General features: G+C 42.5%; 2 protein-coding genes across 2 annotated transcripts in view; one reads left to right on the forward strand and one right to left on the reverse strand.

Annotated features, from left to right (window-relative positions):
* The first annotated feature begins 1,206 nt into the window (after nucleotides 1–1,206).
* On the forward strand, nucleotides 1,207–7,903 carry mpeg1 (macrophage expressed 1). Its single transcript, XM_003215003.4, has one exon. It carries the CDS (start codon nucleotides 1,884–1,886, stop codon nucleotides 4,050–4,052), a length of 2,169 nt encoding a protein of 722 aa, XP_003215051.2. The 5' UTR covers nucleotides 1,207–1,883; the 3' UTR covers nucleotides 4,053–7,903.
* A 1,997-nt stretch (nucleotides 7,904–9,900) lies between these two features.
* dtx4 (deltex E3 ubiquitin ligase 4) overlaps nucleotides 9,901–21,556 on the reverse strand; it is a 47,341-nt gene continuing 35,685 nt past the window's right edge. Inside the window, exons 5-9 of the mRNA XM_003215084.4 lie at nucleotides 19,861–19,922; nucleotides 17,920–18,072; nucleotides 17,606–17,767; nucleotides 16,992–17,081; nucleotides 9,901–13,054 (exon numbers count right to left, since the gene is read on the reverse strand). Coding sequence (XP_003215132.2) covers nucleotides 12,821–13,054; nucleotides 16,992–17,081; nucleotides 17,606–17,767; nucleotides 17,920–18,072; nucleotides 19,861–19,922 — 701 coding nt within the window. The 3' untranslated portion in view covers nucleotides 9,901–12,820. The remainder of the gene's footprint in view (nucleotides 13,055–16,991; nucleotides 17,082–17,605; nucleotides 17,768–17,919; nucleotides 18,073–19,860; nucleotides 19,923–21,556) is intronic.

Below are 21,556 nucleotides of genomic sequence, written 5' to 3' on the forward strand. Positions count from 1 at the left end.
ACAAAATAGAATAGATGAATGCTGGGTAACATCTACTTCTGCTCCTCACTTTTCCCCCTCACTTATATCACTACCCAGCAGATACAGGGTACAAATCCTAGTGGAGATCTACAAGATCTGTTTGTAGGGAAATATTGATGAACTAACAAACTTCAGGTTACATTAAGGCAATTTTTTACCACTTCTTGAATGGAACTTACCTATAAACATCATTAAAAGGACTCAGTGGCAGTGACTGTGTTCTCTCTCCACAAAGATTTCAGGAGTTTTGCTAGAATGGGCCAACTTCTAAGCCATGAAAAGAGATTTTACTAGAGGAGGGGTCAGAATCATGCCCTTCTCAGCATCCTCAGGAAAAATAGGAGACTGTCCTTGGAAATCTTGTCTGTTCTACGTTAATAATTTTTTTGCCATCTAGACCATAGTTTTTAGCCATGAAATGGTTGCATGCTGCAAGTTGCTTCCATAAAATATAATGCCAAGTTTTAAACTTTGTGTCTTTAAATACATTAAACTGTACCCTCGGTTCGCTTCTGGCACAATAATAAATTCATAAAATGTTGTAGGGTAAGCAAAACGCATTTCTCTGATGATTCTTAGGCCCCTTCCACACAGCTGTATAAAGTCCACATTGAACTGGATTATATGTCAGTGTGGACTCAGATAACCCAGTTCAAAACAGATATGGTGGATTATCTGCCTTGATATTCTGGGGTATATGGCTGTGTGGAAGGGCCCTTAGTCTTGCTTACTCTAAAACACCATACCGAAAGGAGAAATTGCTACCACCTGATGCTGTAATGAAATGCTACAGTTTGCCACTTCCCTCTTATAGTATCATAAAGTCTTCTGTTTGGGTAGTGAAACTCTCCCTTTAACATGACAATGAGCTGGAAAGTATGGGCTCTTCCATACAGCCATATAACCCAGAATATCAAGACAGATAATCCACAATTTCTGCTTTGAACTGGATTATCTGAGTCCACACTGTCATAAAATCCAGTTCAATGTGGATTTTGTACTGCTGTGTGGAAGGGGCCTAATAATAAGGGTCATAGAATAATAAAATCATAGTGTGAGAAGAGCTTCCAAAGGCCATCCAGTTCAACTCTTCTCCATGCAGGAATCAACAAAGCACCCTTGAAAGATAGCCATCCAGTCTATATTTAAAAACCTCCAGAGAAGAAGACTCACGGCCAGTGTATTCCACACATCTTAAAGTCAATGCTAATTAATGTCCACTCTGCTCGAGACCACTTTAGGAATGGCCAAGTCTGGGATGAGGATCTGAAAAACATTGGCTTTGAATGACTGAGAAATGAGGTAAGCAGAACAGAAGAGCTTGCATTTGGTGCAATCTTCATATTCTTGGATAATTTTTGAATTATCAGAGATGCTGATAGTCTTTGGAATCCATGTATTGCATGCAACTATTACTATCTCTCTTTGAGTGCCCATCTGTGTAATGCCTTCTCAAAGTGATATATAAATTAATAAACAAACAGGTGCACTGTAAGCTTTCCAGGATCATCTCTCTTCCAAAACACTTGCCTTTGTTTTGATCATGTGATGTGGTTAATATTAAAATTATGTTTTATGATTTTTGTTGCATTTCATTTTAATAGCTTTTTTACGCCACTTTGACATTTGTAACAATTAAGGGGATATCGACATATTTTAATAAATCAGAAACTGAAAGTGGTTCCACAGTTCCTCCAGTATGGATAAGGAGAAGTACAATGCAACAGAGTTTGGTTTCCTCTTTCATTTACTAGTCTTAGCATAAAAAAGAAGGAAGCCGCTTCTGGAGTTCCCCACACAGCTGAGACAGAAGCACATCTACATCATTCAGAAGCTTGTTTGCCTTCTACCCGCTTCCAGCTATGAGCCATTTCATGGACATCTTTCGTTCCTTGGTTTTCATATTTTGGACAAGCTGGGCGCTGGAATCTCATCCAGTTCAACCTTCTTCTGCCAGTGGCTTTCAGGAGTGCAGACAAACCCTGGGACGTCCAGCACTGGAAGTTCTTCCTGGAGGTGGCTGGGATAATCTACAGAATCGAGCTATGGGGAGAGTGATCCACCTGAATTACTCTTTGTGCAGGACTACAGAAGATGGAGCTTACCTCATCCCCAATGATGTCTTCACCATTCCCCTTAAAGAGACCTACCTGGAGCTGAACTCTGAAATCATAGAGTCTTGGATGGATTATCAGTCTGCCACCTCTGCTTCCATCAATGCTGAACTGTCCACTTCTTTTATCAATGGTAAATTCTCCAGTGACTTCCGCTGGATGAAAACCCACCAAGTGAAGGACCAGACTGTGACCACCAGAGTTCAGGTCAGAAATCGGATGTATACTGTGAAGTTTGACCCTGCAGCCAGATTTGATGAAGGCTTCCAGCAGCAGCTTGTAGCCATCGCTAGCCACCTAGAGAACAACCAGACGCGAGCAGCTGACTATTTGGCAGAAATCTTGGTGTTAAATTATGGCACTCATGTGATCACTGGTGTGGATGCTGGAGCAAGTCTCATCCAAGAGGACCAAGTCAGGTCTACCTTTGTGAAAGACAGCAAGTTCATGAGAAGTTCTATCACAGCTGCTGCTGGAGTCTCTTTCCACAAAGTTGTAAACTTCCAAAGTAGCCTTTCAGTAGGTATAGATGATTCGTTCATCAAGCAGTATGAAGCCAACCGCACCAACTCTAGGGTGGAGAGCATTGGGGGGTTGCCCTTTTATCCTGGTATTACCCTGAAAACCTGGCAAGAGAGCATTCCCAACCGTCTGGTAGCCATTGACCGTTTTGGCTTGCCTTTGGAATTTTTCATCACCCCAGAAAAGCTTCCAGGATTACCCAACCCCATTGTGAAGAGATTGTCCAAGACTGTAGCATCTGCTATCACTCGCTATTACACTTTCAATACTTACCCGGGATGTACCAATGCAGCTTCACCTAACTTCAACTTCTATGCCAACATGGATGATGGGACTTGTGAAGGGACAGGGAACAATTTTACTTTTGGAGGAGCCTACCAAGTGTGTGCTCAGCTGGAAGGACCTGATGCTGCCACACTCTGTGCAGGTCTGGCACAGAGGAACCCACTTACTGGAGCCTATTCCTGCCCCACCGGCTATATTTCCATCCAGTTGGGATCCCAGGAACTTGAGGAAGGCTATAACCACTGGGACTGCCATAATGATTGCTTTGTTTGGAAGCTATTTTGCAAGAGGGTTTGCAAGGACATTTTCACACTCTCTAAAGTGCAGTTTAGCACCTACTGGTGTGCAGCAACAGGCATAGTCCCCAAAAACTCAGGATTCCTCTTTGGGGGTCTTTTTAGTACCAAGAATAATAACCCCATGACCAATGCCCAGTCTTGCCCTTCCATGTATTATCAGCTGAAGCTTTTTGACCAGCTCAAAGTCTGTGTCAGCCGTGATGAAAGGGGACAGAGGTACTCTGTGCCCTTTGGAGGGTTCTTCAGTTGCCAGGTAGGCAACCCATTGGTGGGCTTCCACAATGGAACAGATAATGACCCCTACGCTAAAAGGTGTCCAACAGGATTTAGCCAGCACCTGGCTCTAATCAGTGATGGATGTGAAGTGGACTACTGTGTCCCAGCTGGGCGCTTCACAGAAGGGTCTCTACCTCAAGCTCGGCTCCCACCCTTCAGTCGCAAACCTACCATAAACCTCATTGATACTGACACCATCCTGGTGATGAATAGCAACAGTGGCCAAACCTGGATCAAGAACTCTCAGACTCATCTCTGGAAGATAGGCAACCCTGATGAAGTGTACCACAGTATGAAGAAAAGTATGACTACTGGTGAGAGTCTATCCAACGGAGAAGTAGCTGGGGTTGCTCTTATTGCCACTGTGGGCTTGGTCAGCCTGATCAGCCTGGTGATCTGTGGGTGCAGGAGGTACAAAAAGAAGGGGTACCATGAGATAGGGGAAGAAGAGAGTGCCATGATCTCTAGCAGTCCTGATGGCCTCAGGAATGAAACAGTGGATATGCCTCAACAGCAGGAAAGTCCAATAGTTTAGAGATGTGTGTGCCTATGCATATGATCCTACTTAACTGTACCAGCCTCCCAATACCTGAAACCCTCCAGTTGTGTTGCACAGCAAGCCCTATTATCCCTAACTAAGCCATCTTGATGGCCCTAGTGGTTAGGGATGGTGAGTTAAAATCCAACATTTCTGAAGGGCACATGGTTGAGGAGGGCTGAATGATACTATCTTCAGGTGTTTTGCAGTGAAGTTTTGAAGAAACTATTACAAGAATAATCATGAGCTTCTTTTAACTAACTTTCCTCTTTTCCTTAAGTCTTCTGAGCAACCAAATGGGAAGATGGGAATGATATGGAATGTATTTTCCATGAAATAAGAAATGAAAGCTTAGCAGTTACCAATCTTGACTACAACTCCCAGAACCCCCAGTCAGTACAAGGGATTCTGAGAGTTGCAGTCCCAAAAGTAACCTTCCCAAACTCTATCATAGGAAGCTACCTTAGGTTGGACCATTATTTGATATTCACATTAATGGTAGGAAATATGAAGTCATAGATGGAGTCCACTGCAGCCTGTAGGACTCTCCACCAATCCTCCAATCTCCCAGCCCCCCACAATTTTCTAGACAAAGTCCCCAAATGTGCAACAAAAAGATTTAAAGTATTTTTATGCATAAGGATATTGCTGTAGGGGACCCCTCCCCCAGTTCAAAATTGCAAGAATTCCTCCCTCCTGAAATATTACAAGGAACTCCCAAATGGCAGTCCATCTCTAGTTTACACAATAAGCAGCTGTTTGCCAGAGTTTCAGGCAGGCGCATATGTCCACACACAGGACTTTTTTGTGAGGTTGGGATAGGATATGCCTCTGTTCATTTTTATGCTCTTTCTCCTGCCTGTGAGTCAGTACTTCAAATAAAAGTGGAAGCCGCAGTGTCATGAGACTGTCACGGGCATTCAGATGAAAGAGGTACTTTGATCCCAGAGTATTTCCTGTTCCATGAGTTATCTGATTGAAAGGGTGGGGAGATCACTATGGGTGTGCAGCTCATCCTGGAGAAGGGATTCCTTTCTATACCCTCTGCTGAATATTTTATTTGAAGATAGCACCCTTGGTTGAGGATCCTGATTTTCAAGGACAACTCCCGCAGGCTGTGCCAGGTTCAAAGCAGACTGAAAACAGTGGCTGCCCATTTTAAGCTGCTGACAAAGTCTTTGTGATAGATTCAGGTTGTGCTCTTGTGCATCCACACTGTCCCTAAATGAGGAATTAGGAGTATAAAATGTTACCTGCATCCAACTAGAAGGGTGAAGTTCTGGATGACTCTGCTCCAGGCAGACACACTGAGTACAGCACTTTTTCATCAAGTAAGTACCATCAGAATAGTTTTGGCAAAGGCATGACCTGATACGGTGGTCTCTACATCAGTGCCACAGCAACTTCTCAAGAACTTACTTCTGGTCCACCTCCTGCAGACTTACATACTTACTTATGTGATCCCTCATAGCTCGAGGATGATGGTCCTCCAGTGTAGTGCCTTGGCAGCGGATGCGTAGGTGGCTGTGGAGACCTATTCTTGACCCTCATGTTCTTCCGCAGTGAAGACATAGGTTTCCAGACAGAAAGCAGTCCCGGTCAGGGTTAGCTTGACGCGCATTCCTCTTGGCACGTTTCTGCCTTTCGCCCTCCATTTGCCTCTTCAAATTCTGCAGCACTGTTGGTAACAGCTGACCTCCAATTAGAGCACTCAATGGCCAGGGCTTCCCAGCTCTGGTGTCTATGCCACAGTTTTTACATTTTCCATTCTTGAGTTGGGAGTATAGCAACTGCTTTGGGAGACGGTGATCAGGCATTCAAACGTGGCCAGTCAAGTGGAGTTGATGGCATAGGAGCATTGCTTCAGTGCTGGTGGTCTTTGCTTCTTCCAGCATGCTGACATTTGTCTACTTGTCTTCCCAAGAGATTTGCAGGATTTTTCGGAGGCAACACTGATGGTATCTTTCCAGGAGTTGAGTGTTACATCTGTAGACAGCCCATGTTTTGCATGCGTATAACAGGGTTTGGGAGGATAATAACTTTATAAACAAGCACCTTGGTGTCCCTATGGATGTCCTGATCCTCAAACACTCTCTGCTTCATTTGGAAAAAAACTGCACCCGCAGAGCTCAGGTGGTGTTATATTTCAGCATTAATGTTGACTTTTGTGGAGAGGTGGCTGCCAAGGTAGCGGAAATGGTCAACATTTTCTTACACCATTAAGGTGTATTCCTGCATTGCAGAGGGATTGGCTGGTGCCTGCTGAAAAAGCACTTTGGTTTTCTCAATGTTCAATGAGAAGCCAAGCTTCTTGTATGTTTCTGCAAAGACGTTTAGAGTGGGACCTCTAAACACCTGCTGCAGAGCATCCCTATGTGGCCTGAATGTGTATTGAGATGTGTGTAGGATCTCTATGCTGGTATTTGTCATTCACTATCTCACAAGATGAGCAGAACACATCACGGGATTTCTGCTTTTATAGTAAAGGAGCTGATCCTTCTACCATCAACTGAGCATGGGAGATGCTGTCCTTTACATGCGTCCAAAGGATCTATGTATCAATCTAGCTAGTGGACTACTTTGGCAAGATAGGTCAAAAGTGGTGACAGACCCAAACTCCAGTCAAGACAGGCCAAAGTCGTCTTGCCAGAGATTCTACAAGTCAATCTTTGGGGAAACTGGTGTGTAGCCACATCCAGGGAACCGTTTTTTGGTAATCTAGCTAGTGGACCACTTTAGCAAGATAGGTCAAAAGTGGTGACAGACCCAAACTTCAGCCAAGACAGGCCAAAGCCATCTTGCCAGAGATTCTACAAGTCAATCCTTGGGGAAATCGGTGTGTAGCCACATCCAGGGAACCGTTTTTTGCTAATCCCTACCCTAACAAAAATCTTAAGAGATTACTTCCCCGCCTCTTGCATCCCATTGCATTTTAAGACCCACTAGACTCTCTTTGCATGTCTCCAGCATGTATATCCTTAGAATTTCTCTCTACCGCCCTATTCTTTTATTAGCACTCTTAGTACCTGTGTTTAGCTACAATTGTGTGCAAAGGTTGCAAAATCTGCTAGCCCAGCAGAGACTGCCAAGCTTCTTTTTGCTTGAGTCTCTAAAGTAGCTGAACAATACAACTTGACAAGGACACTTCCTCTGCCTGCTTCCAAAAGTAAGATGGATAATGATGAAGACAGAGCAGTCTCTGAATTCTTACATTTTACAAGCAGAAATGTAGAAGTGAGAGCCGAGTAAGTATAGGACCAAACCCTAGTGTTTGTAGTAACACTCAGTAGAATAGATTTGCAAGAGAAAGGCTTAGCTAGCTGTGGAAGGAGCTACTGAGAAAGACGGCATGCTTATTGTCACATGTCCCTTTAAGCTTAGAGGGACAGGAAAAGCAACAGAGGAATGTTCAGGGAGAGAATTCAAAGTAACTTAAAGGCTTAGCTCTTGTTCAGTCTCACAAAGTAGTGAGAGGCAGAGAAGGAGGAAAAGCTGAAAGGCCTTTTATCTTTCCACAGGAGTTTCTTATTCCCTGGGTCTACCCCACAAGCAAAGCTTTCAGCGCACAAAGCTAGTGCATTAGTACAATTTTTATTCTATCGAGAATTGTTTCTGCACGTTCCATCAGTAGCCAAGACTCCATTAGGGGAAGGCATATCCTCATGGTGAGGGAAGGAAGGGTGGCAGGAAAATGAACTCTTCCACCATGTGTCAAGCAGCCTGCCATTCATTTGTCTGTAAATCACAGGTTATGTAAAGTATATTATGACTTTGCTTTTATTTGATTCATTAAAATCAACTCCATGTATAACAAAATATTAAAAAAATACCTCAGAAGACAAAAAAAATATTGTGCTCTTCTTATAAACATATCAAACAGGTTGGACAGGAAGTGACACAATTTTCTATAAATGAGCTTTAGGAAGCAAATCATGAGCATCCTAGATCTGCTCCAGATTGCTCCTGCACGGCAATACAGTTTTATGGTTTTGATTTGGTATGAGGATCCATTTTAAAAGACATGGGACAAGACACAGGGACTTGGATCTCATTTAAACAAAGACTGGAAGTTACAAGCAAAAGGTAAGTGGAAAAAGGACTTTTGAAACTCAAAACCCAAGATCCTATCAATCTTTAGCGTAGCATAAATAAACACCAGCATAGTTACACTGAATTCCACAGCTGCTGAACCAAATGTGTAAGGGTAATCAAGACCTTGAGCTCACCTACTGCAAATTAAAATTAAATCTAAGTGGAACAAGTCAAAAGTGGGCAAGAGAGCTCTGCGTGAGTGTCTATGTGTGCTTGCAGAAAGACTGCACTAACGCAAAGTAGAAAACACAACTGTTTGCTCAATCCTTTTTGTGTTAGTGTAGAGCCCAATGGAATTCTTGCCACTTTTTGTGTTTTGTGCTCATTTCAGACTAAAATGTTTTTAGATTTCTGCAAATTCAACTCCTATAGTTTACTTAAATATAATATGTGAAAATGTTCCTGAACATATTTACCTAGTTTGCTTGGTTGCTAAAGCCAATGAAAACCGATGCTCTGAGCCACTTGTTGTGTGGCAACGTTTCTGTAAATTCCAGATTCTGAAGTTTGACTCTAATTAGGGGTAGCAACTGGATTTACAACAAAATTGAACACTTTGGCAAATAAGAGGGTGGCAAAATGAAAAAAAAAACTAGGAATGAAATCCATAGATGAGTTACAGAGTAGTAATCATGGATAGGAACGTACAACCCTCAACTTAGAAGACAGACTGTAACTCCCACTTTCATATTCATTTCTATTTTTATTTTGGCTGCCACAGAGGCACGAGTTCAAAATCTGATTATAAGAAACCAAGAATCCAAACTTTGAAGCTAAGAAACCAAAAGTGGCAAACTGCAGGCCACACATGAGACACTATGTTTATGAAGGGCACAATTTTGAGTGTATGTTTCTTAATGAGTTGCTGGCTTCATCAATGGAATGGATAGTACTTTCCATCCTTCTTCCTGATAGATTTTGCACCACTAATCACTGCATATAAGGCAGGCATTCAGCTAGCCTATAAAATTACATCTTTAGGCAGAGGGAAAGTCTGCTTCATGTCATTTCTGTTTGTTATGCAGCTATGACCTAACTAAGATCTCTATCAAAGAAAAGGTAAGATAATCTTAGTAAAGGTCAAGGTTTTCCCCTGACATTAAGTCTAGTCATTTCCAACTCTGGGGGTTGGTGCTCATCTCCATTTCTAAGCTGAAGAGCCGGGATTGTCCATAGACACCTCCAAGGTCATGTGATTGGCATGACTGCATGGAGTGCTGTTACCTTCCCGCCGGAGCGATACCTATTGATCTACTCACATTTTCATGTTTTCTGTTAGGTTGTCAGAAGCTGGGGCTAACAGTGGGAGCTCACCCCACTCCCCGGATTTGAACCATCAACCTTTCGATCAGCAAGCTCAGCAGCTCAGTGGTTTAACCCGTTGCGTCACTGGGGGCTCCTAGATGACTAGGCTCCCAAGATTAGTTTCAAACTCAAATCTTACTTTGTTCCTTCCTTCCATTTGACACTTAATGTGAGCTTTTTGTTTTCCAACAAATGCAAGAAGTTCAGCATTGGGTCTCAGCATTGTCTTTTCCCTAAGGTGTATAAAGCGGGTTTCCCTTCAACTCAGATTCCTATTAATATTCATGTTCGAGGTCAGCTTTTGTTGCAATTGAAACAACACCTCCCTGTGGCATTTTCAAAGCTGTTGTTCTTCCAGTTTGGTAAGAGCAGACACTCTCACCTGCTCAGGAAACAGAAACAATGGACAAAAGACAGACAAACAGACTAGAAACACAAACACAAAACATTATTCAAGCTGGCAGTGGAGTTTTCCTTTTATTGTTGCACCCTCAAGGGTGCCATCCTCAAACAATGCAACAAACTAAAGACGGGCAAAACGCACCGTTCACAAACAACAAACAAACAATATACAGTATGGCTCCCCCGTTGCCCCCTCCCAGCCCACCCCCAATACCACTACCAACACCCCCTCAACCTGCTCTGGGACATGACAAGGACAAGAAGGGGGGGAAAGGACCCGTCCCGTCATTCCTCATGACAGTGCCACATCAGGCTGATCATTCTCAATGACGTACAAAATTATTAATAGCTGAATTAAAGAAGAAATGAATCAGCCAAAAGAAAGCAAAATAAAAGGCGAGTTGACTCCCTTCTTCAGCTGGGAGATGACAGTGGCTAAAAGGTCACCCTTCAAGAGCCCTCTCCTATCCTGGAGGCTACGTCACTACTGAGAGGATGCCATGGCTACTGTGGAGGGAAAGGATGACAACTTCTCAAGAAAGGAAAGGGAAACTTGCTTGTAATGGGACCTGTTACTCCTTAAAAACACCACTTGATCAAATCAAATCTGCTAAAGGGAAGACGTGCGTCTCTGTGAACCCAACAGGAAAATGTCTGGTTGAGATTTAATGAAAAAGGAGGGATCCCTCTGTATGATGGAAGCCAAGGCATTTCAGATCTGGTGCTATCCCTTGGCTCCTTGTTACTATCATTTAAAAGTAACACTGGTAAAGATTAAAGAATGTACCCTTAGGGGATGTAGAATTAGGAAAGGACAAGTAGGACATAATTTCAGCTTCTCCATTAAAGGCCTAGGGGGAATGATTTCTGAAACCAATTTAGATTTTCAGAAGGAAGCTGGCACGTTGTAATATTAACATGTTCTTTTTAAAGAGAGTGCTGCTGAGAACCTTGAGGTGACATGGGCCTAGAAGCCCCATCATTTGTCTCAGTACGTAGCTTTGAAGGTGTGCTGCAGACTTAACAACCCTTGTGACACCTCCGGGCTCCTCTTCTCCCACACACACACTCTACCACCGTCACCAAGCTGGGCAGCATCCAGTCACCTCCACAAACTAGCTCCTTTTTACTCTCTCTCTTTCACTCTGTCCCATTCCTTCTTTTATCCAATTCTGCCTCACAAGAGATTTCACCTGGGTTGTTAAGATCTTTAAAACGCCAATGTCTTATTTATTAAAATATCAAAGAAAGAGAGGGATAGACATGGACTTGCCGGACCATTGCTACAATCATTTCAAGATGACTGCCAGTCTCATTTCTGTACCAGGGGTAGGTTACTTGTTACCTTCCATCTGTTCTGGACTACAGCTTCCATTATCACTGGATGCTGATCATGTTAACTGGTGCCAACATGACTTGTCATCCAGCACACTTGGAAAGTATCAGGTTGCCTACTTCTACCTCTGCCATGGCAAACTACATCAGTGGTAGAACTTAGCCTCCAGCCCTAACTTAAGTACCGTTGTGTTACACATCCTAACCTTGGAGTCTTCCTTATACATTACGCACACATATATAAATATATACATACATATGACAACCCCAAAACATGAGGTAAAATCAATTCAAATCCATATTCAGGAGACTTCCCCATACAAATAAGTTCAAAGAACCCACCTTGGAAGATGTGGGGCAAAACCACAAAATGTCTCACCTTTCCCCACCTCCCTAACTCCAGTCATTCTAATCCATAACAGAAACAAGATCAGACATGAAACAATCCAACAAGGATGCAATTAACAGAACAGAGAGAGAACAGTTGGGGCACATGGCTCTGTATTGGTCTCGAGATCTGACAAAAAACCTAACCAAGTCAGTATTGCATCAGGGAACCCAGCGGGGTCCAGCAAATCCAGCTGCCAGGAGCAAGAAATAGTTCTGACTTGGTCTGGAACAGACTGGCTCAAATTCTGATACATAAAATTCAAGCACGCAAGAGGCTGACTGCTCCTGCTTAAGTTAGGTCCAAAGACCACCTGTCAACAAACATGTTTACTTCTGCTTTAGCTTGCGTCGCAATGTACAACAGAGACTTGCATATACCTGGCCTAGTTTGGAATGTACTGAAGAGAAGAAATTTCCAGCCTCCTTCCCCCTATACAATTGGGACAGATCCTAGCAGGAAACAGGGCTGCTTCTTAGCTTTCTTCGACAGGACTGGGTGAGGCAGCCAAGGAATGCATGGAGCTGATGGGGAGGGAAGTATCGGACCAGCAAACAGCACATCTCTGACTCACACGGTGCCCAGGACATGAAAGAAGCAGTGACATGACAACATTCAAGCAGGCACCTAGCTGAGCAAGAGCGAGAGAGAAGACAACAAATACCAGGACTGGTTTCAATCCTCAGTGCTTTTGGAATGGAGCCACTTTATTGGCTCCTGACTGGTACCACCAGATTCCTTATGGGACTGCCTGCCCCCAAGGCATACCTTGATTTCACATAATCTGATGTGGGATTCCAATTTCCCCACACAAAGATGTCACCACGCCCCCAAGAAGGGGCAAGGCCAGATGTCTAAGCTACAAACATGAAGCTGCTTCAAGGTTAATATAACCTCAGGCCTCATGAGGACATTCCACCCCATACTCGAGGTGAACGAGGGGAAAATTCTCCCAGGTTTGTTTGCTCTGGTAAACCAAGGGTGATGAGGGCTGCATGGAAGCAGGCCAGCAGCTCCTCATCTGAGAAGCCCCTAAGCAAACCGCTGCAGAGGCAGAGCCGGACCTTTTAAGAGGCAGATGGCGGCTGTGGCAGGAGGAGGAGGAGGAGGAGGAGGAGGAGGAGGAGGAGGAGGAGAGGGCAGAGCAGGCACAGTGGAAAGAGGAAGGAGCTGGCCCATGGAAAACTGCTCTACCGGCAGCTCTGCCCCCAGGGCAATGCCTCCCTCCTCTCCTCCCACACTTTCAATCCTTTTCCTGAGCTACACTCTCCTCTGTAATGCCTTGAGCAGCCAGCTCAGTCAGCACATTGTCTAGATAGTTGGGATCCGGGTAGCCGTGGCCAGTGAGATTGGAGCCAAATTCTGTCTTGTGGTGAATCTCGTTCCAGATCACTGTGTCGGACTCGCCGGTGGTACTTGAGGTCCCAATGGCAAAGATCAGCCGCCGATCCCAAGCTACTAACAGCAGTTTCAGCACCTGGCAGAGAGAAAGGATGTGCATTAGAGAAGTTTTTTACAAAGCCACCATAACATATGCTCAGGGCTACTTCATTTAGCACACTGTGTGCATATGATGTACCTGGATGTAGTGGGAAAGGATCCAACCAATACAAAGGGAGAAAACTGATAGTCTCACATAAAATTTGTAGAAGCATAACAAGTTCAGCTTTGATTGCATTTTCCTGCATAGCAGAAGGGGGCTGGACTGGATGGCCCTTCCAACTCTATGATTCTATGACTCACAGAGATCACTATCATTCAAGCATTCCAAAAAGATGGGTACTGGACCAATGCAATGTCAGTTCTCAAAATTTCTAAGAACAGGGATATTTATTTATTTATTTATAGTACTTAGCTATTCGGGCCTTCTCACCCCAAAGGGAACTCAGGGCGGATCACAGAATACATATACGACAAACAGTCAATGCTGATTATAACAATGACAAAACAGACAACAGATAGAAGTATATATAGGCTTTCCCATTTTTCGGCATTTGTGGAAGCTGTGCTCAGTTCCGGCCCCCAGGGGGTGATGTAGCTCCATCTCCCTGCCGAAGAGCTTTCTTTGTTACTAAACTTCCTCCTTTTTTTTTGATCAAATGCCGAGCCTAAGTACCTCCTCATTTTAATGTGGTTCCTATTTATATACTCACATTTTGTTTTTGAACTGCTAAGTAGGCAGAAGCTGAGATAAAGCTCAGGAGCTCACCCTGACCCAGGCTTTGAACTTTCAACCTTCCGGTTGGCAAGATTTATTGCACCTTGGTGATTAACCTGCTGCGCTAAAGCCCGGATACTAATATTGTTGGACTCCAAATGTTGTCTCCAATTTGCATCAGTCTTACCCAATATGATCAAGACAGAAGGAGCTTTAGTATTACAAACGGTATAAAGTTACATATTTTTATCCCTGACAGAAAGGGAGTCCTTTTATTTATCCCACTTTTCTATCTTTTGATGCTCATTGATGTATTTTATGATGCTGTTATTCTGTGGTTTCAAATGCTTTTAATTATATTGTTGTTATGTGTTTTATTTTATATCTTGTACACTTGTTTTTCGGACTTGGTCCCCATGAAAGCTGCCCCAGGTCCCTTCAAGGAGATGGAGGCGGGTTATAAGAATAAAGTTATATTATTATTATTATTATTATTATTATTATTATTATTATTATTATTATTACTATTATTATTATTATTATTATTATTTCTTTTTATAAATCTGCAAAGCTCTTGTTAGTCTCAAGCACACAGAAATGAGTTGATCAGATATAACCTTCCTGCAAAAAATAACTGTAGGGAAGGCTTGCTCAGAATGTCAAGTCAAGGATCGTTTCAGGTAAACTGGGTCTCCTCTTCTCTACACATGAGACCTAATCTATTTTTTAAAAGAGAAATAAAGCATGTTTCTCTAGCATGCCCTCTCCTTGTCTAAATCTATTTTTTCTCCTATCCTTCTCTAAACTTTACTGCCACTTTTTAAAAGGCACTGTGCAGTGCCATTAAGTTAACAATTAGGGAAAGAAGATTTCATGTTTTAATTCAACAATATCTGGGCTTCTGAAAAATTATCTGGCACAGCTTCAAAACCAGGCAATGCTTCTAAATATATCACATACAGTAAAGAGCTCTTGCTCCAGGGTTGAGATTCAACCTGCTACAAAGGAAGTAGAGCCTTTGTTTGAACCACAGGGACCTTTGAAAAAAGGCAGCCCAGGGGTTTTGTTGGAACTGCGGCCACAGATTGTTATTGAGGCAGGCATAGGAAGTATTTGGTCTGAACTCCAGACATTAAAAACACCCTGCTGGGGAGAGAGTTGCATACAAATAGTTTCAGTGTAAACTCATTAAAGTGTATGACAAATGCTCTTGTAATACCTCAGCACAGTATCTCCCTAGCTAATCACTTTGATTAATTACTATCTCTATTTAAGTCAATGGAAAATAAGATTTATGACAATCTTCTAGTGATGTTGTAAAAAGGACTAAGAACACTTTAGGAAGAGTATAAAAGCCACCTGACATGGCAAATCAGCTAATCTTGAATCTGTAAACTACATGGGAAACGGCATCTTCATACTGAGACTCTTTCATACCACATAATTCTAGCATTATCATTCCCCTTTAACTGCCATGGTTCTTCTTATGGAATCCTAGATTTACATTTTCATTAGATAATTCAGAATTCTTTAACAGAGAACTGTAGTGCCTCAAAAAAGTAAAGATCCTAAAATACCACAGAGTGCAAACATGGCAATTAAAATGGAGCTTTTGTATGTTTTCCGGGCTGTATGGCCATGTTCCAGAAGTATTCTCTCTTGACGTTTCACCCACATTGATGGCGGGCATCCTCAGAGGTTGTGAGGTGACACACATCCTCTGAGGATGCCTACCACAGATGTGGGCAAAACGTCAGGAGAGAATACTTCTGGAACATGGCCATACAGTCCGGAAAACATACAACAACCCTGTGATCCCAGCCATGAAAGCCTTTGACAACAAATTAAAATGCAATCTAAAGTGGAATAAATGTTGTAGTGTGACAGCACTCAAGGGAAACAGTGAGATACACCGGCCGCACTAGGGACTGCTTTACAGAATGATGAGGCAGCAAATGTAGATTTTCTACTTCCATGGGTACTTCTTTCCATACTTCAGGACTAGTGTTAAATCACGGCAGCATTCAATGGATACAACTTGAGTCAGAGGATGAATGTCTCTTTGATATGCTGTCCTTTACAAAAGGACATCTGATATCCAGTCAGCAATACAGTGCTTACTGAGCAACCTTGACCTACTCACTATCAGCTTAATGTCATCAGAGGACTTTTCTATGTTTTTTTTTAAATAAGCAGGGAACACAAACGTAAAACAACTGCTGTCAATACATGGTTATCAATAACTTATAGGACTTTTGATAAAACTTTTCAATGATAATTATTCTCTAAGTGGTGTCTACAGGCTGGGACACCACTGGGACAAAAAGGTACCCTACATGCTTGTGCATGAGAAATCTGAAGATAAGAATTCACTTGAGATGAATCAGAATGAGCTACTCTGCAACATTTTCACATCTAGGCTTCTTAATATCAAGACAATGGGACCAGAACAGCATTCCGACCAAGTATTCTACGATTAGGATACATAATTTAATTTTTATGTATAACAATGATGCTTTGGGTTGCTGTGAGTTTTCTGAGCTGTATGGCCATGTTCCAGACACTTCACCCACATCTATGGCAGGCATCCTCAGAGGTTGTGAGGTCTGTTAGAAACTAGGCAAGTGGGGTTTATATATCTGTGGAATGTCTAGGCTGGGCGAAAGAATTCTTTTCTGCCCGAGGCAAGTGTGAATGTTTCAATTGGCCAGTCTGGCTAACACCGAATAGCCTGGCAGCTTCAAAGCCTGGCTGTTTCCTGCTTTGTCCCTTTCCTACCACACCTATAATCCTCTAGCTCATTTTAGGGGAAAACAATGCAACCACTCTGTTCATTCATTCATTCATTCATTTTTAATTTTTAACTTCCTTTGGTAGGGAATTCCACAGTCAAGGTGCTGCTACGGAGAAAGCCCTAGCATGTATGCTGTACAAGGAGTTGAGCTACACCACAGCGTTTCCATTAAATGATATCAAATTTGGGGGAAATTCACACGAGTTATCATTTCAAAAGAAAGCATGATCGCAGTTTCTGTTTACATGCCTCCGCATGAGAGCAATGATAAGTCTTTATTAAGATACTCAGTGAAGCTGTCTATGGATAGTGCAAGAAGACAAGGGCAGATTAATCCAGGCCACAACACAAAAAGCAGTGACAATTCCCTTGTCTTGGCAGAGATGACTATCCTAGGACAGTCCGTTCTAGAAACTTCTTGGCAAACCTACTTTACACCAACAGGGAAAAGATGACACTTACCTTTCTACCCTTTTCACTCTCAGGCAGATAACAGTGTCGAGGGAAACCACGGGCAGTAAAACTCTTCCCAGGATTTGGGTGCTCTGGTCCCTAAAGAACAGAAGGACCAAAGAGATATATGAACAAAGCTGACTTTAAAGTATCCTTAAGTAAGGTTTGCACATGGGTGATTTACTATGGGAATGGAAGGGGACAATTCCACCAATACTACTATATTATTATGTCCTCACACACTAGGAGTGATACCACAACTGTCACCAGTTTTGGTTGGTTTTGGGCTGAATCAATGTGGTGGCCAAGTCCACAACAGCCAAAAGCCACATCTGTGTGTAGTATTAAGTTTTGGGGCTGGGTTTTAGATGGAAAATTGCCCAAAAATGTGTCATGAGAATTTGAGGGTGGGGTCTGGGGTCTCCCAGTGGGATTTGGGAGCTGCAAAAGTGGGCTTTGAGGACTGCTTGCAGCAGAACATTTCCAGTATGAGAAAGATGAATCTGATCTCTGAACTAAGGACTGTAAAATCTGTCTGAGGACTCCCCACAGTCCAGCATGTGTTTCTCACTACCACTTACACCCCATACCAATAACCCTTCAACACAGAGAACCAATCTCACCTGCATCCCTGGTGGAATGTTGTAGATAATTCGGATGGTTTTACAGTCAAGGTGTCCAGGCAATGAATGGGGAATAAGGTGATACTCCATCTTTCCAGGAGGCTGGGTACCAGTTTTTACACCGTAGATGGTTTTACAAGTTGGACACTGCAAGCTCCCATCCTAAAAGCAAAATAGACAAGCAATGAAGCCTAAACATCAGCAAAGAGTATCACTCTCAACATCTGGTGGCCTTCATCAAATGCATTGCATAATCCAGCCAAATGCCTGCAGGCCTCTCCTCCACTTCTGCCTTACTCTCTGTAGTAACATACCTTGTTTCCATTGTTGTACATGGCCACAAGGCAGTGGAGGTGATACATGTGACCGCACTTGGAGAGCTTGCCCACCAGATCTGGCTTGATCACTGGCTGAGGTCCCTTGTAGCCTGAGGGGGCAGAGAGGCGTTCCATGCAGATGGTACAATCCTAAAAGAGGGAAAAGGAAAAGAAAGCAATATTAAACAGAGCAGAAAAGCATGCACATACTTAGAAACACTGCGCTGAAGAGGTTCCTAGCCACAATGACCGGATAGCAGGCCGGTTTAATGCCGTCCTTGGAAATAATGGGAGAAAAGTCTGTGTGAAGCTCGTCTCATATATTGCTACCTCCTCCATTCCCATTACTCTCTTCCACCTGCCACACTGATTCCTGGTGCATTCAAGTGTCTCCCACATTCCTCATATATGTGGGGAACCTTTCTCTGGCCTGTGAGCCAAATATTTTGCAGGCAATCATGTTGGAAAATGGACACCAGCAGTAGAGCTTGGAAATGTTATTGAGAAAGCTAACTTTAAACCAGCAACACTTGGTGGCTCCCATGTTGGCGGCGCAATTAATCAATTTCAAGTTTAACTGAAACTTTAAAGGAACTATCCAAGATGCTCAACTTATTTTGGGGATAGAGTTCTGTCCGCTGGAAAGTGCTTTTAAAGTTAAGACTAAAACCCAAACCTCAATGACTTGGAAGCTACCACACACTGCTTGGCATTTCCAGTACTTCTTTTAAAAATGATTCATAGGATTAATGGGTTGCTAACATGATGCTTTTTAACTTAGGAAAGCCCTTTAAATATACAAAAATAGACACCTCTCTCCCAAATGATCCTTCCACTAAATATTGAAGAAAATAACAACAACAACAACAACAACGACAACTTTATTTATACCCCACCACCATCTCCCAGAGGAACTTGGGGTAACTTACTAAGCACTCAAAGGTGCAACACACATAAATACAAAAAATACAAAAATTGCAGCAACAATAACATAAAACAATAACAGCCAACATAAATATCTCACTTCACATATGTATTACATTTGGTAAAACTTAAAATTGCGGTGCTATTTTTCAAAGTCACACTGTTGTCCTCTTGTTGCCCTATAACATCTAAGTTTCAGTGGGCAGTCACCTAGAGGGAACATATTAGTGACAAAGTGTACCCACTTCACACTCTGTCATTAATATGTGGCTCCTAAGTAATTACCTGGCTTCCACTTGCTCTAGTAACCATCAGTCCATATACTGCAATCAGGCTTTTCAACAGTTTCCACAAATGGCTATAGACACTTTTAAAAAATTTATTGTAATGTGGAAGGAAGGAGATGCCTTACCTCTAACTAGTAATCAAAAGGACAAGTCAGACAGGCACTTTCAGCTGGCCTGAGGGTAAAAGTATTCCTGCTATATGTAATGAAGCTTTAAAATGATAAAGATAGTTGCCTTCAACTAGACCAAACAATCCGGCCATCTAGCACAGCACTTTGCGCCGAGAGGAAGTGACCTTCCCTTTTTTCTTCTTTGAAGGTCCCTCCACAAATTTGCTTCTCCAGCAAGGTTTCCCCCAGCTATATCAACTTACCTGCCCTTCCACTCAGTCTCCCTTATTCTATCATTCCCCATTCATTAATTACTTTCCAGTTCAGGGTTAGTTTCTGTGCAGATTACAAATCTAATAGACAGAAACTGCTTCATTTCTCTGTTCTGGACAATTCCCAGTCCTCTCCCAGTGCTAGCGAAATGTTCAGCAGTAACAACGAGAGCAAGATTTAGGCTAGTAAAAAGTGTAAAAATGTCCTTGGAAAAATATTCAAGAGGATAAATGGAAGGCTGCAAAAAAAAAAAAAACACCCTGAGATTTTATATTTTGTCCTTGCTCTTACAATATATGTGCTATACCGCCTGAATGTGTACATACATATAAAAAATATCTTACCTCATCCGGAGGATGGCGCACCTTCTGTAGGTATTTTTTCAAAACTTCTTCTGGGGTTTTACCTGAGCAGGGATATTGAAAGGGGAAGATCAACATGTTGGAGACGTAATTCCCAGGTCCATAAATAAGTTACAAGGCAGGGCAAGGAATGGCAATGAAGGATTACTACAAAGGGGAGCAGAGTTCCTTGTTTGGAGATATGGAACTGCCCTTTAGGTGTTGTTGGACAAAAACTCATGGTTAGTCCCTTATCACAAATCATGCCGACTAAAGGTTTGGGGAGTTGACGTTCAGAAGATCAAAGTTTCCCTTTCCCCTATTTAATGTGTCACTTGCCATCCCTATCTATTTTATTGTATTATTGCTTCTATCACGTTATTGCTGTTTTGCTTATGCTGTTTCTGTTTGGCATTTTATTGTATTTTGTGATTGGATAGATACAATTGTTCTTAGTCAGCCTAACTGGTATGTGAAGCTTAGAAGGATGGTTTGCTATTTATTATTTACACACACACACACACACACACACACACACACACACAACTTTGAATTGTGCCTGGAAACAGACCTTTTCCCAGAGAAGCTGTCTTAACAAAGAAATCATGCCTCTCTGTAAACAGTAACTAACGATTGACAAATAGTCCAGCTGCAATATTCTGAACCAGCTAAAATGTCTAAATTCTTAGCAAAGGCAGCCCCACATAAAACATTACACAGAAGTCCAAACGGATGCACCTATGGCACATGTCAACATTTCCAGATGGAATCATGACAGCAAATGTAGATTTTGGCCGATTAGCAGTTACTACTTCTTATGACACCATCCAGAACCAATGGTGTGGTGTTAAACAGCTGTAGTAGCAGGCTCAGTACTGGAGATGTAACCTCCCGATGAACAGTTACAGACACAAATACCAAATACAGCACTAGATAGATGCTGGTCCAACATCAGCTGGAAGAGAAGCAGTGCACAAGGAAATGGTACCTTTCTTCCCTACAGTGCTAAATGAAATGTTTCAGGATCACTGACAGCATCTTGGGAGAGTTCATTCAGGAAAGAACAAGGACTAGGGCTAACTCTCATTGGACATTGCAGGATTCTGATCTCTGTCACTCTAAACTAGTGTGCTTCCTGATCTCAAAATGCACACAGAGGAGGAAAATGGGGTGGGAGGAATGGAATATACCGTACTGGCCAGGAGCATCCTATATACTGAAACATTATAGCTATTGTCTATTTTTGTTTTAAAACTTCTTTCTCCCAGAATATTACACTCTTGTTTGGCATCTGCCACATGCTTTCTAACTTTCACCAAGGTCACAGTACAACTTCTGCTTTTTTCTGTTTGAGAATACACACTCCACTTCCTCAAAGCCTTGATTTCACATAATATTGTAAAATGCAAGGTGGGAAAGAGAACAACCTTCTTTGACATTTCTGTTGGGAGTGCTTTGACTGTTTATCCCTGGATGGCAGGAGTTTGGACTGGACGTTCCTCAAGAGGCTCTTCCAACCCTTTGATTCTATGTGTTATTTTATAGTACAGTGGGCCCTTGGTATCTACTGGCAGTCTGGTTCCAGATTTGTGACTACACAAGTCCCACGATATACAACGGCATAGGAAAATGATATCCTTTATATAAAATGACAAAATCAAGTTTTGCTTTGGAATTTAAAGAAAAAAATATTTTAAAG

This window comes from Anolis carolinensis, chromosome 1 (assembly GCF_035594765.1).
Source record: "Anolis carolinensis isolate JA03-04 chromosome 1, rAnoCar3.1.pri, whole genome shotgun sequence".
NCBI lineage: Eukaryota > Metazoa > Chordata > Lepidosauria > Squamata > Dactyloidae > Anolis > Anolis carolinensis.